General features: G+C 39.3%; 1 protein-coding gene across 1 annotated transcript; it reads left to right on the top strand.

Annotated features, from left to right (window-relative positions):
- Positions 1 to 418: 418 nt before the first annotated feature.
- Positions 419 to 18711, top strand: LOC146322249 (uncharacterized). The gene is made up of 10 exons (XM_084727674.1): positions 419 to 509; positions 1594 to 1787; positions 5259 to 5380; positions 5695 to 5800; positions 8141 to 8331; positions 9320 to 9456; positions 9582 to 9777; positions 11617 to 11713; positions 14518 to 14611; positions 17734 to 18711. The coding sequence occupies exons 3-10, from the start codon at positions 5317 to 5319 to the stop codon at positions 18499 to 18501; spliced, it is 1653 nt and encodes a 550-aa protein (XP_084583800.1). The 5' UTR covers positions 419 to 509; positions 1594 to 1787; positions 5259 to 5316; the 3' UTR covers positions 18502 to 18711.
- The last annotated feature ends 1167 nt before the right edge of the window (positions 18712 to 19878 follow it).

Here is a 19878-nt window from a genome sequence, read left to right on the forward strand (position 1 = left end):
CTTGTTGTGCTACTAGTTATTTTACTATCCTAGCTAACCGTTAGACAGTTAGCGAGTCAACGGTTAGCCATTTTTTCCCAGGCGAGCATAATCATGACGCCGGTTTTACTCTCACTCTGATTGGTTAGTACTTGTTGCTTTCGTTGGATTGGGTTGGTTTAGCGAATCAGAAGCAGACTAGGGCGGGTCGTGCCTTCGCCATCCTGGGGAAAAAAATGTCGTTATCGATTAGCTGTTAGACTATTTATCAAAAGTTAATGACTCCATAATGTTCAAGTTACAACTGTATAACGCTACACAAGAGCAGGTTTTCGTTTCATATGCTGTAAACGTGGAACTAACAAGTGGAGGGACAGCGAGTGGATTTAAGGTTGGAGCAAAGTGAAAATGAAGACATGTTTTTTACTGTTTCAGACTCGTCCTCGGGGAGAAACCAGTCACAACTGATTCAAACTCACACAGCAGCAACATGTGAAAACGAAAGGAGCAAAACATAACGGAGTTCCCCAGTGAGTACATGACTGGATAGTATTGTGGTTTTACCGCATATTCCCGTCACTGAAATTAAGTGTGTGTGTGTGTGTGTGTGTGTGTGTGTGTGTGTGTGTGTGTGTGTGTGACAGTCAATATTTCTTTAACAGTATTTGGTTATTTTGAAAGTAATAATAGTGATATTGTCTAGGGGACTGTTTTTACCCCAAAATTCCAGAGAATTTCCCCAAGTTTTATCTGGTCATGTGCCTCTTGAGAAGCCATGTTTAAGTCCACAAAAACCCTCATTTAAAATAAAATTATTGTCATTCATTTTTATTACTCCTTTATTTCTATTTACATAACATGCAACATAAAACTAGCAAAAACATAAAATAATTAAATAATGTAGAATAAAGACAATAATGTATTTAGTTGGCAGATTTTAAAGCAGGTTTAAGGTTTTATTGTGGGCTTGTAACATTTAAAGCTGTTTTGTCTGTCTGTTTTTCATGATAAAAAAGTCAGATTGTGATCATGCTCATGGGACAAGTTGTTGACAGAGTGATGTCACAGTGTTACGCACAGCAACAAGCGTGGCTGAAAGTGAGAGTAACGTTGCTGCTGGCTTTATGGTGGAGGAGTTGGTTGCAAAAAGGGAAGCAGCTTCAGTAGTGTAGAGCTGGTTTGGTTACAAAGGAACAGACGTACAGTGAAGCATGGTTTTATTTAAGAAGTGCAAAAACAGTAACAACAAAAGGGGCAATGCAACAAACTCATTTCATCACTTTAAAGCAGAAGAAGCACAAGGAGCCAGAAAACCAGCAAGTTAAGCTCAACAGCTGCTCTGAGTTCTAAACCAAAACTAATTTTCAGTGTTTTGTCATATCGTCAAGATTGTTGTTGTCACAGAATGGCATCATCTAGGGCAGTAACTCCCACCCCTATGAGTAATATCCTCACCTCCATAGCAGAGGTAGAATCATTCAGTGTTTGACCTCCAGTTTCTCCAGAACAGTTGTTGACCTGATATTTCAGTCTGGTCAGAATCTACTTCCCCCTCACATGAAGACATGGTTCCTTCTTTGTTCACAAAACATCTTTGTCTCTGTCTTGGTACAGCAACACCTCCACCAGTCCCTGCAGAGTGCAACAGTGGCAATTCTGCAACATTTGCACTTTATGTGGCGCTTCAGCATAATCAAGTCCTCAAGTGAACAAGAAAGACTCACATGCCAGTGTGTCACCAGCCATGTGACTGTCTTTATCAGACTGGGGACGAGTGAGAAGAGGATCGCAGCATAACAACCACAAAGGTAGATTATCTCTCACACAACTATTTTTTTCCTTGTTTTTAAAGTAACAGGTGCTCAAATTTTTATTTAATTTGAAGCTAGCGATGTGTCAGTCACCACCTGTTACCATTGTACCTTAATTCTTATTTTATTCTGCACTTGATAACTTTGTGCACAAGTGACTCTTTAACTAGAGCGCACCATGGAGCTGAAAGAGGCAAAAGATGTAATGTTCAAGGTTAAATATTTCAACTATGTCATTTCTGCCGCTGCAGGGTCTCTCACATTAAAACAAAAAAAACTTGTTACATGTTACATATTATAGATTTCAGTCATTGAAAAACAGTTAAGAGGTAAATTTGACTCTTTATTCATCAAAGAATATTTCCAGTTAATCAAATCAGATGTGATATAATATTGCATTTGATTTACACATAATGTGAGAGATATCTTAATAACTCACCAAAACTGCATGCTGGTATATACAAGAACAAAAGCTGTAACAAAAACCTCCTGACTTAAGATGGCAGAGGACGACAAAGACAGACAGCCTGCTTTTACAACACAACTTCATATCTGCAGTTATTTAGTGGAAATAGGCAAAACTGAAAATAAAGTATATAAAATATGACACTGGAAATCTATTACCTGCATTTCCTACTTAATTTTCCATGTCACATCTGCATTTTGTCCTCCTTCAGTTTCAGAACAAAACTGAGAACGTTAAGTCTGCACTCATCTTAAATGTTGCGCAAACAATGCTTTCTGCTGTCTGTGGTCGGTATGTTAAAAATAAAAAATAACTCAGAAAAACAGAAACCACTGAAAGTTAAGGAAGTGCATTTACAGTGTGTTCTATACTTCACTGAAGAGCATCGAAACAATGAGAGGAACTGTGAAGTGCAGCAGGTTAAACCTCCTGACAGTGACCTCTAGTGGCAGTAAAGTGTGTGTACAAGACACAGCAGCTATATTTAGACTGTATGCTTTAGGCCAGTGGTGCCCAACCCTGGTCCTCAGGAACCCCTGTCCTGCCTGTCTTAGACGTTTCCCTGCTCCAACACACCTGATTCACATACACCTGATGATCAGCTCATCATCGAGCCTCTGCAGAAGCCTGATCATTTGAATCAGGTGTGTTGGAGCAGGGAAACATCTGAAACATGCAGGACAGGGGTCCCTGAGAACCAGGGTTGGGCACCACTGCTTTAGGCATGAACCTTCAGCAGTTTGGTCTGAAGCCGCTGAACTTGACCTGAGGCTCTAACTGTTCCTGTGTTACAGGATAATGAAAGATGGTCAGCAGACATGGGGGATGCATCCTCTCCTTCTGACCCTTCTTAAAAGCAGCTACAGCACGTCTGGACTGCAGCTGCTGATAATCTACAGCTTATTTTCTTTCCAGTTGAAAAAAAAATCAAATGCTGATTTAAGGTGATGCTGTCAGATGTCCACACAACAGTCCAACACCCAAATATGTTAAATTTACTACAATGTAAGATTAGAAAAAAAGCAGCTAAATCTCTATTTGAGAAGCTTGAACTGTCACAGTGTTTCCCCTATAGTGTATTTGGCAGGGCGCCCCCCCCCCCCCCCCCCCCCAACAGACGCCCCCCCCCCCCCCAACAGACGTCCCGCCCTCCCAACAGACGCCCCGCCCCCCCAACAGACGCCCCGCCCTCCCAACAGGACGCCCACACAGAAATTCAAGTTGTAGATTTTTTTTTAAATTCCATTATTTAATTTATATTTTAAAACGGACCTCCAACCAAAGCACGCAGTGAAAAGCTGCAGACGGGTCACCACCGTCAGTCTGCCTTTGATCCAACATGGCTGTCAGACTGTAGATTGATTAATGGTTCTTGATTCTTGTCTTTGTGTTGCATTCAACTGAATATAGATCAAAAGGTTTTTGCAAATCATTGCATTCTGTTTTTAATTACCTTTTACACAATGTCCCAACTTTTTTTGGAATTAAAGGTTTGCTCACCACTTGATACCATGAAATCCTGCGCAGTGTCCTTTAAGAGCAGCGCTTGGCTCAAGAGCAATGATAGGAACAGCTTTTGTGTTCAGTTTGTGCTTTTGTCACATGTTGCTTATGTGGTTCAGAGCACTACAGGTGTTAAGCTTTGTGTAGTTTTTGTCTGATAGCATGACATTTGGCTTTGACTAATACAGTGACATTAAACGAGACACGTCTGCACACCTACGTGGTGATTTAAATACCACAAAGGCCCACCCAGTATACAAAAATCCTGTTATTGTGCTGTAGTGTGTATTGTGTGCATTTAGATGAACTGTTACACTCACTCTTATGGTTCAACTCTTGGTGAAGAGAGTGTATAGCTCAAAATGCTCTGGAGTTAATTACATTTTGAGAAAATGTAATTATTAAGAGTGAGCGCGGAGGGGCTGCACAGCCAGATGATGACTCATTTAGCTTCATACAAGACACACTCTGCTGGAAACTGCAGAAAACCCCAAATAAACTGTTATTGTAGAGTGTAGGTGTGTGATAAGGGTCTTTTGAAAAGTATCAAAAAGCGTCTCTCGTGTCAGTGTTTCAAATCATTTCAGTACTGAAACATGTATTGGTCGTGTTTTGAGTAAATGTTAAAAATGATGCGAGCAAGGAGGTACTTTGTAATAATACATTTTGCATCAGCCAGTAGAAGATAAATTATTTGGGTATTCTGTATGTTCCTGTCATTTCCTTAACTGAAAATGGATTTAGTACTTGTTCTCTATAAAGAAAAATAAAATTATATATATGTTTATATATTATATATATTTTTGAGATGATGTAAATATTTTTTTTGTCTGCTTGGGTGTCATAAAAATAATGACTAAATGATTTTGTAGATAATAATTTCAGTTTCCTGTTGACTCTTTGTTCGTCTCGGGTTAACTATTGCATATTCATAGCGGCAGTGTGGATGTGGTGGGGAGGCACCACACAGACGCCGCTAAAGGGTCTGAAACCACATCCTTAGTCACGCCACTGATGATGACGCGTTTGCTCTGACATTGTTCCACTAAAGATTCTCACACAGGCGTCAGTGCTCTGGTGACTCTGGTAAACTTCTTAACTGATCCAGTGGCAGAATTTTAAATTCAACAGAGGTAAGATGGTTGATTCTTTAATGGTAGTAAAAATGAGAACAGAAGATTTGCCTGAAAGTGTTCTTGGTTCCTGGTTTGAGAGATCATTTAAGAGTATTTCATTCTGACGAGTAAATGTTGATGCTCTGTTATAAATGTGTTTAAATGTTGAGCTCCATGTTAATGATGATGTTTATCACAGGAGAGATTGTAGATGGATTTTTGAGCTCTTGTCTCTTCGTTAACTAACAAACCTTTGTCCCAGTTTAGCAGCAAATCCTGCAAGGAGGCTGCATTTTTTTTCTCTAATTTTTGTTTGGTTTTATGTTTGTGAGTTTGCTTGTTTTAACCACAAAACAAATTCAAACCGACTGGGTCTATATTTAGTTTCAGCTGCTGGGTTTCCTCCTGTCTGACCAGCGGCTGATAACAGCAGGTCGTCCCCATGGCTCTTAACACTGTGTCCTCCTTGTTGCTGCTGAATCTTCTCACGTTGTTTGTTCATGGTGGTAAGTCGCCTTGTCAAATCAGTTTCTTGTTCTTGTATTGATATGAATTGACTGATAAATGATGTGAAAAACTAATTCCCTACTTAATCTGCTCAATTTTTCCATTGTAATTTACTCTTGTACATTGTTGTGTGTTTGTCTTGATGGTGTGGCCATCGGCAAGTTTTCTTTAAAAACTGTTTTTTGTAACTTCAGTGAGATTTCCATGGTAAACAAACCGTTTACAACAAACAGAGCATGAACGCTGAAATCACTAAATACAGTTTGTTCAACCCTGTATAACTGTATGACTGTGCTTTTCTTTTCTGCTGCAGTCACGTCTTTGTGCAACGTCACCTGCTCGACTGACTACGATACTTTACTGAACTGTTCCTGCTCAGCCGTGCCGACATATTCTGTCTTGATCGAAGTCAGCTGCAGGTATGAGCTGTCTTTAGTGCCCCTGTTAGCTGGTGCATTATACAGTGTGTGGCTTCATCATAGCATCACTAGCTTTAATTCAAATGCCTCACCAAGTTTGGTCATTTTGAATATTAAACTCTTAGTAGTAATAGTAACATCAGCATCAGTAACATTTTGATATATCCATCCTATGTTGCCACTTCTTATTGACTTTTGGGCAACTTTCTGGAGGCTTTTGAGAATCGAGATGCTTTGGAACATTTGCTTTTATCTCATGGAAACACTGCAGGGTGTTGAATTGACTTATGACCTAGTGCATGAAATCGCACCTTCTTCAGAGCATTGCCTGTTGGAAATTTCCATCACAGTGTTTTCATTATTATCACCTTTGACTGAGCTCATAATGTCAAATTTATGTCATGTTTTGTTGACAGGGGTGTAAGGAGTAGAGCCCTTTTAAGACTGGAGAAAAAAATGGGGCTACATTACATGCCATTAATTTTTCTTTTTTCTTTTACATAAAAATGTGACATTAACAAACATTTTAGACGGATTCCTTAAAGGCATACAAAAGTATGTAGAGTCATAATAGAATAATCCCTCTAAATCATCACTTCTGACCTGCTAGAAGTATGTGGTGGTGTCTGTACCTGCAGAGACCCATCCCTCTACCTGCATTTTCTTATTGTATCATATTTTGCATATTTAATGTATATTTTAAGGGATGTTTCTGGGCTTCAGCCTTTGGTCAGCAGCATGTGGCCCCCAGCTAAAGCACTGCACAGATTGTGATTGCGACCAAAGATTACATTTCGCATTCTCTGTCTCTTTCCTTTGCTCTCTGTCTGTGAGGGCTGCAGAGAGAGATGCACGCACACACACACACACACACACACACACACACACACACACACACACACACACACACACACAGGCAGAGCGGACTGGAGGGCACAGGCAGGATGAAGCATTCACTCCTGCTGCGTTCACACAAAATCCAGCATTGTGCAGAGGTGTGGACATGTTAACTTGTGCCAGAGAGTAGCGTTTAATTTCTCTGATTCACCACTTGGTTCTAAATAATGACTTTCCCTCATTTCAGTCAAAATCCAGTCCCACATTTTCTACTTTTAAATTTGTTTATGAAAGGATTGCAATAAGATATGTGCCAAGCGGGACATTTTACAGTTGAAACATAAGTACTTCATAAGTACTCCCTAGTGGACAGACTAAGTAATGGCGACACAAAACTAAACTGCAGCAAAGATTTTGACAGTCAATTAACTGTTTTAATCACTTTTCAAGTAAAAACCCCACTGACTTACTGTTTTTGCCAAAAGGATAATTTAATTAATTGAGAAAATAATTGTCAGATCAGTCAATAACAGAATAAAGAAATCAACCCAGCTGATGTAGTGTTCGGCCTCTAGTGCGCAGGGCCGACCAGTAAGACTTGACTCTTTGCCCAGAGCAAGTAAAACATCATGTCAGGCAAGTAAATCTGGAAACTCACTTGCCCAAGTGGCCAAGATGTAAAAAAAGTTCCGTTCCGTTTCTCTTCTTAGAGAAATATTTCATTAAACTCATCTGAGAAAGTCAGTTGTTACATAATGGTGTGTAGATATTAACGTCAGCCTAATACTATCAATGAGTTTACTCACATTAGCGACACTGAGTTGGCACCGGGCCAAATGAACTTAAACTACCGATAAGTTACGTAACGTTAGCTGGTCATCAACATGTTGTGAACGTCTGTTTAACTTGTAAAATCTATGTCCAGTTATCTCAAGCTAATAACTTACGTCTACCTCTTCTCCGGCCGGTGATTCGCTGCTTTATTGTTTATTTGTAATTCGGGAATTCGCTCCTCTGACTCCGCCCTGTCACCTAGGTGCTTGACGTGCTTGACGACCGCGTCCCCCAAACAATGCCAGCATCATGCAAATGAGCACGCGCAAGTATATTTCCATACTGAGCAAGATAGTTATCTGCAGTTTACCTCAGTGCTCGCAAGTAACCGACAGGAGTCTGTTCTGAAGGCGGAGAGATGCGGCGGTGGTGTGTTTGCGTCAACAATAAAAAAAAAAAAAAGAAAAAAAAAAGAAATTTGAAGGAGTGGCGGGCTGTAGAGGAAACACTGAACATTGAGCCCTTGTGCTCAGGTGAAACACGATCACAATGTTCCTCCTATGAAACAGGTCGGCAGGTAAACAACAGCAGCTGCTGCTCCTGTCTCATGTATTTGATACATTAATGATGAGATTAAAATGTTTCATGTACCTGCATGTTATCAGTTCTGCTCTAAAACGATCACATGGAAACTACACGCTTATAACAGACGCTGTTTATTTGTTTCAGTGGTGAAGACAGTGAGGTTGATGGCAGCTGTGAAGTCAAACCGCCTCAGTCCTGGTGCATCATGTATCCAGAGGACTTATATGACGTTGCATCGGTTGGAACCGAGTGTACTTCAACAGTCAGACAACAACGGGGTGATCCAGTAATAATGAGCAGCAGTGAGTCATCCAGCTGGTTCCTGAGTGATGTGGGTGAGTTAAACTGATAATAATACGTGATTTGACATTTCACTATCTGTCATTTCTGCTGAACGGATAAGGCAATACCACAGAAACGACAAAAGTTCACAGCTAATACTTCGCTTATGACATCTTTTGTGGCATCAGAATATGTCCTTAATGTGTTTTGATAAGAAGTTAAATGTTAATTCCTCTGAATCCTTTCAGCTTAAAGGGACAGTTCTCCCCAAAATCAAAGATACATATTTTCCTCTTACCAGTAGAGATATGTGTCCATCTAGAATGTTTTTGGTGAGTTGCCATGTTTCAGAGATATCATCTAGAGATTTCTGCCTTCTGTCGACAGTAATGAGATTAACAGCGCTTTAGTTTTAGTCTTCAGTTTATGGAGCTCAAAGCTCAAAAAAAAATACGACACCAACATCTCTTTCCAGAAATCATGACCCAGTTACGTGACAAAAAAAGTAGTTCCGGTAGATTGTACCAAAAGAAAGTTGTCCCGGTAGATTCTATCATCGATGGAAAGTAGTTCCTACATGAAACTGCTGACAGCGAGGTCTGTGGACGATACTGAGTAACTGTGTCAGACGTTTTTCAGATTTATATTTCTACGCCACAAGCCGAGTTCTGTTATCTAGTTCTGTAACATCCAACTTTATTTAGCTTTTTATTTTTAGACATTTTAGTTGCTTGTAAAACACTCCAAACATTTTCGCTCTTGTTGAATACAGCCACCTCTTTACAAAAGTCTTGAGAAGTTACTGTATATTAAACTCTCACTTTTGTTTGACAGTTGAAAAAACCCCAGAGATGATAAGAATAATACAACTTTCCAAACTTACCCACATTGTTGTCTGGCAGTAAACTGCCACCCCACCTGCTTTACCCGCCACATTAAGACAGAAGCTAAAAATAATGTTCACTTGTGGTGTAGAGCATCATTCACAGATTTTCAATTTCATAATATTCCCCTGATCCCCCTGGGACTTTACTTTCACAGTGAAACCTCCACCTCCCTTCAATGTTCAAGTGACAAACTCTGAGGGATTCTACAACATCACTTGGGACCTCCGAAGCACTGAAGACGACTGTTTCACGTACCGTGTTCGTGTGAGAGAAACCAAAGGCTTCTCAAAGGTAATATATGTGAGCACAAACTCTAAAACAAAAACGAAAATGGACTCCAGAGGCTGTTGCAGCGTATTACCGTCTAGAGTCTCTGCTGACGCAAATCTGTACTTTTCTTTCTTTCTTTCTGACAGAATCCAGAACTTTACATTTCAGCAGGAGAAAGGCGCGCTTGGTTAGACCACAGGAAGCTGCAGCCGCTTGTCAACTACACTGTGGATGTTCAGGCCACATTTTGTCAGGAGAATCTTTATAGGGGTCCGTGGAGCGAGTGGAGCTCCACCGCAGAATGGAGGACAGAGTGGGAGACTTCTGCAGAGATTGAAGGTAGAAGCCTCCAGCCTGGACACAAGGCAACGAAAAAAGAAAGAAGGGTCATAACAAACAGTCCTGTCTGGAAGGAAACCCCAGACCTGCAAAAGATCTGATGAGAGCGATCATTTTAATACAAACCAGGGTCTTCCCCAAACTAACCAACTGTTTTCTGTCCCTAAACCTCCACAGATCTCAACCACAGTGTTTCACATTACAAATCAGAATTACACTATAAAAAAATTCAAGGCAACTTACTTCAATAGATTTGTTTTGAGTCTGATTCAAACTCTTAAGTTTTGAAAAAAGTTTTACCAAACTATTTTACTTTTGTTGAGATGATAAGATGATTTTCTTTAGATTAAAAAAAAAAACAAAAAAACATTTGAGTTTGTAAAACTTAAAGATTTAAATTTATCTAAAGCGGAAAAGTAAATTATTTCAATGACAGATTAATTGCTGGCAAAACTTTTTCAAAAAGAGTTTGAGTCGGGCTTAAAGCCCCAAAATCTATTGTAGTAAGTTTCCTTTAAGTTTTGTGTTAACTGGACTTTGTAAAACGTACATGACAAAGAAGCAGTGCGCACAAATCTTGTGGGAGTTTTGCAAATTTTGGGTTCCCTTCTAGACGCGACCCTAACAAACACTTTATGCTCTGCTTTGGTGCCAGACGTCGGTGCCAGACGTCGGTGCCAGACGTCGGTGCCAGACGTCGGTGCCAGATGTTGGTGCCAGACGTCGGTGCCAGATGTTGGTGCCAGTTCTATTGAAGCTTATGGAAGATGCACTGAGAAACACATTGAAACCCAACACGTCTATTGATGTTTTGTGACCTTTGATGAGGAAAAATGAAAGAAAACAATTCAGAGAATAAGATTCTGACTGATTTTGTCAAGAGTATTTTGTTTATTTGCTTTTTATCTCCAAATAGCTTGATTGACGTTGCATCTCCTGTAAGCGTCAGTAAAACTGCCACCAAAGAATGGACCATTAAATCACTGCAGAACGTTCTCTGCTCTGCACGGTGCCAGACGTTGGTGCCAGATCTATTGAAGATCACGGTAGCTGCATGGAGACGCTCACCAAAACCAAAAACATATCTACGTCGTATGACCTCTGATGAAGAAGTGGTACTAAAAAAAAGAAAGACATTAAAGAACTCATACTGACTGATTTTCCAGATGTTGGCCTCTGATAGCATGCTCAACACTGCCAGTAGTATATATATTTTTGGACAAACTACTTAGCATATATGACATCACTTCCTGAGAGCCTCCTTGCTGGTTGAAGACATGTAACCATGTTGACTTGTGCCAACAACAAATTTGAAAACTATGCTGCGCCTAACAAAGTGAACCTGCACTTGAATTGAAACAGAAGTATTATTGATTTTACACTAAAGCTGCCTGGATCCCTGCCCATCACGGTCTGTTTCGTTGTTGTTGTCGTCCATACTGCATTGCATTGTGGGATATTTATACCGGAGTGTTCAGTGCTTGTATACTGTAATATTTCCCCAGAAATAGTTTGCACCTCACCAGTCTCACACTAAAGGTGTTGGACATGCTAAAAAAAAAATCTCACATACGTCATGTACTGTTTTAGTGACTGAACACATGTGAGTGTCTCTTCAGACACCAAAGTCTGAAGCATCAAATGTTCTATAGAGATTTAATGTACCTTCCTTCTTTATTAGTTTTCCTGCCTGGAACCAATAATCTGCTTTTGTCTCACATGATCAATCAGACTGTTGAGGCCAGTCACAGATGTTGCTTTTGTTGTGTTTTTATGCCTCAAATAATCATAAAAGTGTGTACTTCTGTACTGATCCTTCACACAGTACATATTTTAAATGTTATGTCTCCTTTTCAGGATTCAGTGATTGTTGGTGGTACATCCCCCTGTCCGTCATTCTCCTCCTTGGTCTTGTGGCGCTGTGTTTTTCACAAAAACCGTGAGTACTGCAAACACTGGAGTTGCTTTCTTTTGAATATATTTTAACCCCGTTTGTGTTTCCAGCTCTCATGGCTCCAGAGCGATTTGAATCTTGAACCTTGGCGATGCTGATACTGATCAGTTATCTGCAGAACTCAGAAACTCTGATAAGAAATTCTCGATGGTTCACATTTCCATATTTCCCAAAGTACAGTGCGGTTTGCCACTTCATAACTTTTACCAAATGACTTCAAAAGGACTTTTTATATGTGCATAGATATGATATGATAGATATGACCCTACATAACCTCGAAAAATCCTTGAGGGCTGGCGCTCATTAACAATGATGTTGAGTTATTATTGTTGTTTAAAATGTACAATATAAAAACTAAAAAATGCAAGATTCATGGTAAAAGACAGAACTTAAAACAAACATGAATACTGTTAATAAAGTAAAAGATACAAAATACTAAAACAAAATGACAAATACTACTAACTTTTGAAGAAACTTGCAGCATTTAATACATTTTGACTGAACCAATGCTTATAATTATGGAAAAACAACAACATGCAAATCATGTAAAAGGTTAAAATTCCTTTTGAATTTACACATAAGTGAATCTGCAGTCACTGCACAGAAAAATGACGGGGCGAAGTAGAAGCTAGTTAATTCTTAAAGTCAGCAACACATTAGTCTTCCAGTAAATGATTAGAGAAGCTTCTCTCTGCTTCAGTCTACACTTTCCTGGCATCACCTCCCACATATAGAGAAACCACTGCTGTGCTGTACATGCAGCAGCACTTTGCACTGAAATGGCTAGCAGACATAGGAAGTCATGCAGAGCATCAGTGTCAGAGAACCGAGAACACCTCACTTATGAAGGGCGAAGGGCTTACAAGAAACAGACGAGCTCAAAAAAGTAAAAGAACTTAGCATTTACAATCTTCTGTTTGCTTAAATTCAATTTAGACAAAGACATAAGATGGTACCTTCTCTGACTTCAGCTTTGGTTTTGGTTCAGTGCATCACTTATATAAGCTTGTGGCAGTGCGCCTCATTAGTGAAACCAGATGTGATATACTGTACACTCAGTGCACTGAGCTAAAACTGATCCTCCCTCAGTAAAGGCTGTAATGTTCAGGCTTTTTTTAATTGTTTATGAGAGGTGTTGACTCAGATGTATGGTCATCTTGGTGGCTGCAGTTTGTTGTTGCGTTCTTTATACTTGCAGGGACTTTCCAGTATTTTGTCCACTGCTTTTATATCAACGAGCGCCAACAGAATATTAGAAACGAGACCAGAAACTGCAGCCTCCACAGATCATATTGAATCAGCACCTCTGTGGTTTTAAAATCCTCATGAACAGATGATTTACTGCAGGAATCCTCAGTACAGTAGAATTAACCTGAATGTCCCACCAGCACAAGAAATGTTACTGTTTCTCACCAATAAAAACAACAGACAACATAATTCGCAATCACAGTAGATGGTGATTAATTGAATAATTGATAACTAATTGATTAATTGTTGCAGCTCTACTTATGCATCATTATTAGACTGAACTTTCCTGTTGAACAAGCTGCTGGTTTGTGTTTGTCTCAGTCACGTCACCAAACCCACTGACAGGTTTTAACATAAAGATGTTCTCTATAGGTCTTTTTTCTTTTTTTAATTTCCCCCCACATCCTTTCGTTTTCTTTCTAAGAAATGGTCTTCCTTCAGTTTCACATCAACATCGTTTTAAACTGTATTACTTGTAGTCAGTTGTAGTTAATGAACTGGCAGCTGAGTGCATGTTTCTGATACGACACTCAAAACTATCTGCAGCTAAATGGATGAAAACTAACGCTGTAAATTAGCGAATGATTGCCACGGTTTTGACCTCAGTTACTTTCTAAGCGTTCAAAATGTCAGTTAATAAATTCACCCGATTTCCACAGAAAACTACTGACGATGTTAGGGCTTCAGTCTGTTACTAATAACAAATAAAATACAATCACATAAATAAAATAAGGTTTTGGTAATCAATACCTTTAAGGTATTGACCAAAATAATTAAGTACTGAACGATACCTGCAGGTGATCCTTTTTGTACCCAGGGCGGGCGACCTGCCAAATACACTAAAGGGGAAACACTGCAGAAAATGCAGAAGGATTATTTCAGGAATGCTTTTATTCACATAGTTGTACGTAATGAAGACACAGAAAAATGTCGCAAATGAAGGACTCTGTTGGTATCTGTTTCATTTTAAAGGGATAGTTCACCCAAAAATGAAATTTCAGTCAGTATCTTCTCACCCTCGTGTTAATTGAAGGCCAGGTTTAGTTTTTCAGTCCACAAAACACCGCTGGAGTTTCACAGGAAAACAGCTTCACTTGCACGTACACACCGTCACACCACACACACCCAGTTCAGATGGCGTGCACACACACGTGAACGTGGCTTCCTTTTTCTTTTACATTTGAAAACTGGTCAATGGTGGTTAGGGAGATTCTGCAGCTCTGTTTTCCTGTGAGACTCCAGCAACGTGTTGTGGTCTAATAAACTAAATTTGACCGTCAGTTGGCGTGAGAGTGAGAAGATAACTGTGACTCCTGACATCATCTTAATATATTATATTAATTCACATGAAAGCTGTTTTGTGCCATCAGCATTATTGCTTGTGAATTAGAAAGCTCTTCTCATGACTTTGCTTCTGCAGAAGTCACGTACCGAAAATGAAATAACCTCAAGTGACACAGCACATTTGAATTATAAATTTCGGGTTATGTTTTAGTGTCTGTTTCCATTCTTTGTCTGAGATAATTTCATATTTGTTTCAGGTATTTGCAGAGGAAATTCCAGCTGATTACATTCGTCCCCAAGCCGGATGACTTTTTCAAGCCCCTCTACAGCAACTATGGAGGGAACTTCAAGGTAAGAGAAAACAAACCACCTCTCAGCTCAGCGGACATTGTCTGTAATTTCCAAATTGGCCCAGCAGGTGTTGCCCAAGAGGGGACTTTCAGCACATCTGGAGCTCGCTCACTGGGACTTTCCCTTGCTTTCACGTTTAAGGTTCTTCCATGAGGTGAATGACTCAGTGTGCAGGGGCTTCAAGAGGTCTTTCGTTTTTCATCTGTCTGACATGTTGTGGGTTGATATTTGTGTTTGTCACCCCAACCTGTTCCACCCCAGTGGAAAATACCCCTGCTACATTGATTTCTCTTCTTTGATGTGTCATTGTGTCACGCTAAAAACAGCATGTTTTTCACTTGATAGGGGCACAAAGTGAAATTATGTGGTTTAATTTTTTTTCATTATCCTACGATGTTTCTATTGTTATCTCTTCCATCACCTTTTTATATTTTCCCCTAATGTAAATTCTTGTTTCTGTCCTTTGACACCCAGGGATAGACTAAAATATATTTCCTTTTACATAACAAAAGAAACCTGAAACACATGCAAAACACATAAAAATACCTAGAAATATGTGTGATTTACATAATAATGTTAACATGAACAAACATGTTTAAGATGATGGAACAAGTGTCCAGTAAAGAACAGCTGTTAATCAGGTGAAACCAATAAATCAAGTTTTCTAGTCTTCAGAAAACTTAAGATCTGAGTGTTGCTGGTTTATATAGAGCTGCAATGATTAACTGATTATAAATCAATTCTTAAATTAACTGCCAAATAATTTGACTGTCACTTAATCTGTTACAGTAATATTTAAAGAAAAAAGTCAAAATGATATATTCCAGCTTCTTAGATATAAATGTGTTTTGGTTTCTTTATCATCTTAGACTTTAGGAAACACTGTTTGACATTTATCACCATTTTCTGACAACTAATCAATTAATTGAGAAAATAATTGACAGTTTAATTAATAGTTTAATAGTACAAAACTATAATAGCTCTGGGACAGACAGCTACCTCTGTGTGCAGTTACAAACGTTGGTCAGCAGAGTGCGCTGCTGCAGCACATAACGACGGGAACAGACTTTACTGTCAGAGTGGAAGAGATGAACAGATAACAGAAAAGGTATTTTCTTCACTAAAGCTTACTGAATGTGCTAAACTGAGCTAAGTGAGGATTAAATGCAGATTACTTTGTGTAGGCTGTGAAGGCCTTTTCAGGACTTCATTGGTGGTTTTAGGAGCAATAAAAGATGTGGAATAATCTACATTCTGGCCGGAGGAGTTTAAATATCTAAATACCTTCAAATACTCCACAAAGCAAATTACATTTAATTTGCCACCAGTCTCCCATCATTGAGATTTTATTTTATATGAATGAGGCTTAGTTTGATATTTGCGTTCTCAAATTCCACAAACTGGACTATAGTTTATAAATCACAGATATGCAGATCATCCTAAATCTGATGCAATAATAGTATAAAGCAGAGCTGTGTATTAAATAGGTTGGAATCCTATTTAATACACAGTAAATGGGTGAAGTGAGTTGTTTCCTCCCGCCTCCTCCTCCTCCTCCCCAGACTTTAGCGAGCTCAGGCAGCTGCAGGATCTCTGCAGAAGTGCAGATCAGCTGATCAGCTGTGTATAACTGTTAGTCTGTCAGTGTAAAGTGAAGCCAGTCAACCCACTGACTGCCTGCCTGCTGCCTGCCAAACAACCGTTATAAACATCCACTCCTTCAAAATGATTATTCATGATATTTTTACAACTCAGCTCACATTCAGGCAAACAAAAACACAAGTTAGGGATCAGAATAGAAATTTCAAAGGAGGACACCGTGGCTGTAGCGTAGAAAAATGAGTATTTCAATTTAACATGTTTTCTTAATCTCTCATCTCTAATGTGTCCGGCTCAGAGACAGAGTTGAAATACGCTTTTAGGATTTGTAACTGACCGTAAACGTGACCTGGACATATTACCTTCAGCCAGAGGAGGAACATTTCTTCACAAATAGGCTGACTTTGTGAAAGCGAAACTGTGCGAGAGTGAAATGTCTGTAGTGTGTCGAGTCCAATCCTTCATCCCCAGCATCTTAATGTATTTTTTGGTACGTCACCTCTTTAGGATCACTGCAACAGGCTGAACCAGCTCTTTTAGTAATCATTGTTCTAGTTTAACTGCACTATCTGACTCTTGTGGTGCAGACTGCAGCTTTTTCTCAGCGAACCAAATGAATCAGTGATGCTGATGAGCTCTGAGCGTCAGGATGTGGTGGCCTCTTGCATGAAGAAACTGATTCATGCTTATCTGGTCATCACTTTGCTGAATGGATGCTACAGGCGGCTGCTGAAGCTTTAAATTTCAGTAACACATGTGGGTTGATGTAAAGCCACGTAGACTTGTGGGGAGAGTCACACATTAAAGGCATAATGAGCAGCATTTTTGTACAAAAATAATCTATAGACTCATAGAAACAGCCACTTTTAATCATCACTTACGATGCAGCTGTAGTATGTGGCGGTGGCTGCAGAAACTCAGTCCTCTGCTTGTATTTCTCATCATTTTGCCGTGCACAGGATGATTTACCAACCCACAGCTCGGACAAAGAGTCTGCCTTCAAAACTGCTTCAAAGTAAACCTTGCCGTTACTGTATGTCTGCAGTATTGTTTCCTAATTGATCACAAAACACAAAAAGTGGCTCTGTTAGTTATTTTTTGAGTTAATCCTTCATGTTATGCTGATCCACTCAATTCTTATTTGACTGCTAGAGTATTCTGGACTAGAATATTTAGACCTGACTTTAAAAATAAGATTCAGGCTTGTTTAATGCCTAAAATATCAATATGACATTAGTAGGTAATACATTGATTATCAATAAGTATCAAATAATCCAAACTGTCCCTTAAGAAAGTCTCAGTGTCAGTTTTCCAGCACTTCTAAAGCTCACAAATTTACATGTTGTATCTTGAATGTTTATGTTAATATTTTTACAGGAAGTTGTGTACTAGAACAAGTTCTTGATCGAGTCAAGAGCCATGTTCTCATTTAACCCTCAGCAAGAAAGCAAATATTCCTTTAAACAGGCAAGTGTTGGCTCTTTTTTAGTCCAAACTAATGTCCTCTGTTCGCTCTGTTGTAGGAGTGGGTGAAGCCCGTCTTCAGCGAGTACGATTACCTGAGGATCAACTCTCAAGTTCAGATGAAAAGCGAGAAGCAGCACGACATCCTCCAGTGGAGCGACGAGAAACAAAGCTTCAGGGAAGTCAACGAGATGAGACAAGCTGGACATTTCCTCCATATGCTGCCGCCTCACAGCAACTCGCTGCTGTTCTTCCAGGACGGCGGCAGTTCCCAGGGCACCGGTCACTCCACCGGACACATCTCCATCCACACCGTGACCCTGTCTGGAGAGGAAGAGTTTGAGGAGGAAGTCGGGTCGCAGAGCTCCGTCCACACCCTCAGAAGCTACCAAGACGGAGAAAGTTTCGGTTCGTTTGGAGAAGACAACGGAGACCAAGCCGCCTTTGATTTAGAGGAGCCTCAGATGGATAGACAGATTGAGATACTACCACGCCATGAAAACCGAATATCTAATGACTTATCGGTGGAAAATGTAAACTTCCAGCCGCACGTCCAGCTTCATGAACCAGAGAGGGTTTCCCTGGACTCGTTCATCTCAAACGAGCACTCAGAAGACGGCTACACCCACGTGGACTTGGACACGATTGATAGCGGTTTTGGAGAGTGCAGCAGCCCTGGAGCCTCAGATTCAAATATAGCAGAGCAGATAGACTCATTTCATGGACACAAAACCTCAAATTCTAACTACGTGAAGCAGTGGATGGTGTGTAGCACCGTTCAAGAAGACATCAGCACCTCAGAGAACCAACTCCAGGAAGCACAGTGATCATCTAATTACACTCCGTGGTGCTGTTGGACACTTCTTTCAAAGATTTCCTGACGTTTCCATGAAATATACTTTGATTGAATTGGGAATATCTGCTCTGTCCTTAATCCTGTTTATTCTGTTTATCTGGAAATGTTGTAGTTGTGTACTTTGTTCTGTTTATTGTCAGCTGACTTTGTCTTGAAAACATTTCTTAATGAGTTTTTTGGTTTTTGTTTAGTGTTGAAAAATGTTCAGATCACTCCATCAGTTATTAATTGATCACTTAAAGGATCATTGTGTATTTGTTGTGATGTTTAGCAGTCAGCTCACGTATTGCTAACACCTCGTGTCAATCTGCTTCCAAGCATGTAGGAGAACATATGATGGCTGCAAAACAAAATCCTAAAATATACATAAAGTGGTTCGTTCCAAGAGCATTCATCATGTAAACAACCCATATTAATCATATCGATTATTAAGAAAGTAAGCAAGTCAAATTAAATTAAGAAAATAAAACATCTTAACATAAAATAAACAATATCAACACTATATCTTAATCAGGAGGGACAAGAAAATCCATGTGGGAATTAAATTCAACTGCAAAATATTAATGTTTGAGACAGACTTGGAGAACTAAATTTACCGCCAATTACAATTATAATATTTGTCATGAAACTCAAAGGTTATTATTGTGTTTGAATTTAGTAATAATATCTTTGAGTATAATTGTTAATAGGAAGTCCAGCCTTGTAAACACGAGGAGGAGCAGTGAAGATACATTTATCTGGCTCCCTGTCACAAAAGGTTCATTTAGCATCTTTATCAAAAATGTTAAAAATGATTGTGTTAAGTGGGTAAATGTTTTACAAGATCTTAAAATGAATTTCTCTGATCTTGTTTGAAATATAGAATTGGAAAGGGGCAGAACCACACGTTATGCTAGTTAATAATGTTTGATTGTATATTACAAAAGATTTTCTCTTTGATGAAAACAAAAACACAACAGTTCTTATTTTCAGGTGATGACACACTAATAACAGCATGAATATTATTTTCCCTTTCTGCCATATTCTGCCAATAAACCCCTGTAAATATTACACACTGGACCTAAAAAGTCACAAAAAGGAAATGGAGGTAAAATTTCACAAATGCAATGATCTTTTTCTTCTTTAGTATTTTAATTCATAATTTGAATGCTGATGTGTTTTTTTTAATGCATCATTTTTACTAAGAGACACTTCAGGATACAACATGAAGAAAACCATTTTTGTCACTGTATATATAATTTCTTATTGTCATGCACGCTTCACTGACTCGTACTGCAACAGCTTGTACTGCAACACCATGCTGCCTTATCAAGATGTCTGATAATGTTTTTTTTCCTCACACATGCAT

The sequence above is a fragment of the Lutjanus erythropterus genome, chromosome 9 (assembly GCF_056507025.1).
Source record: "Lutjanus erythropterus isolate fLutEry1 chromosome 9, fLutEry1.hap2, whole genome shotgun sequence".
Lineage (NCBI taxonomy): Eukaryota > Metazoa > Chordata > Actinopteri > Lutjaniformes > Lutjanidae > Lutjanus > Lutjanus erythropterus.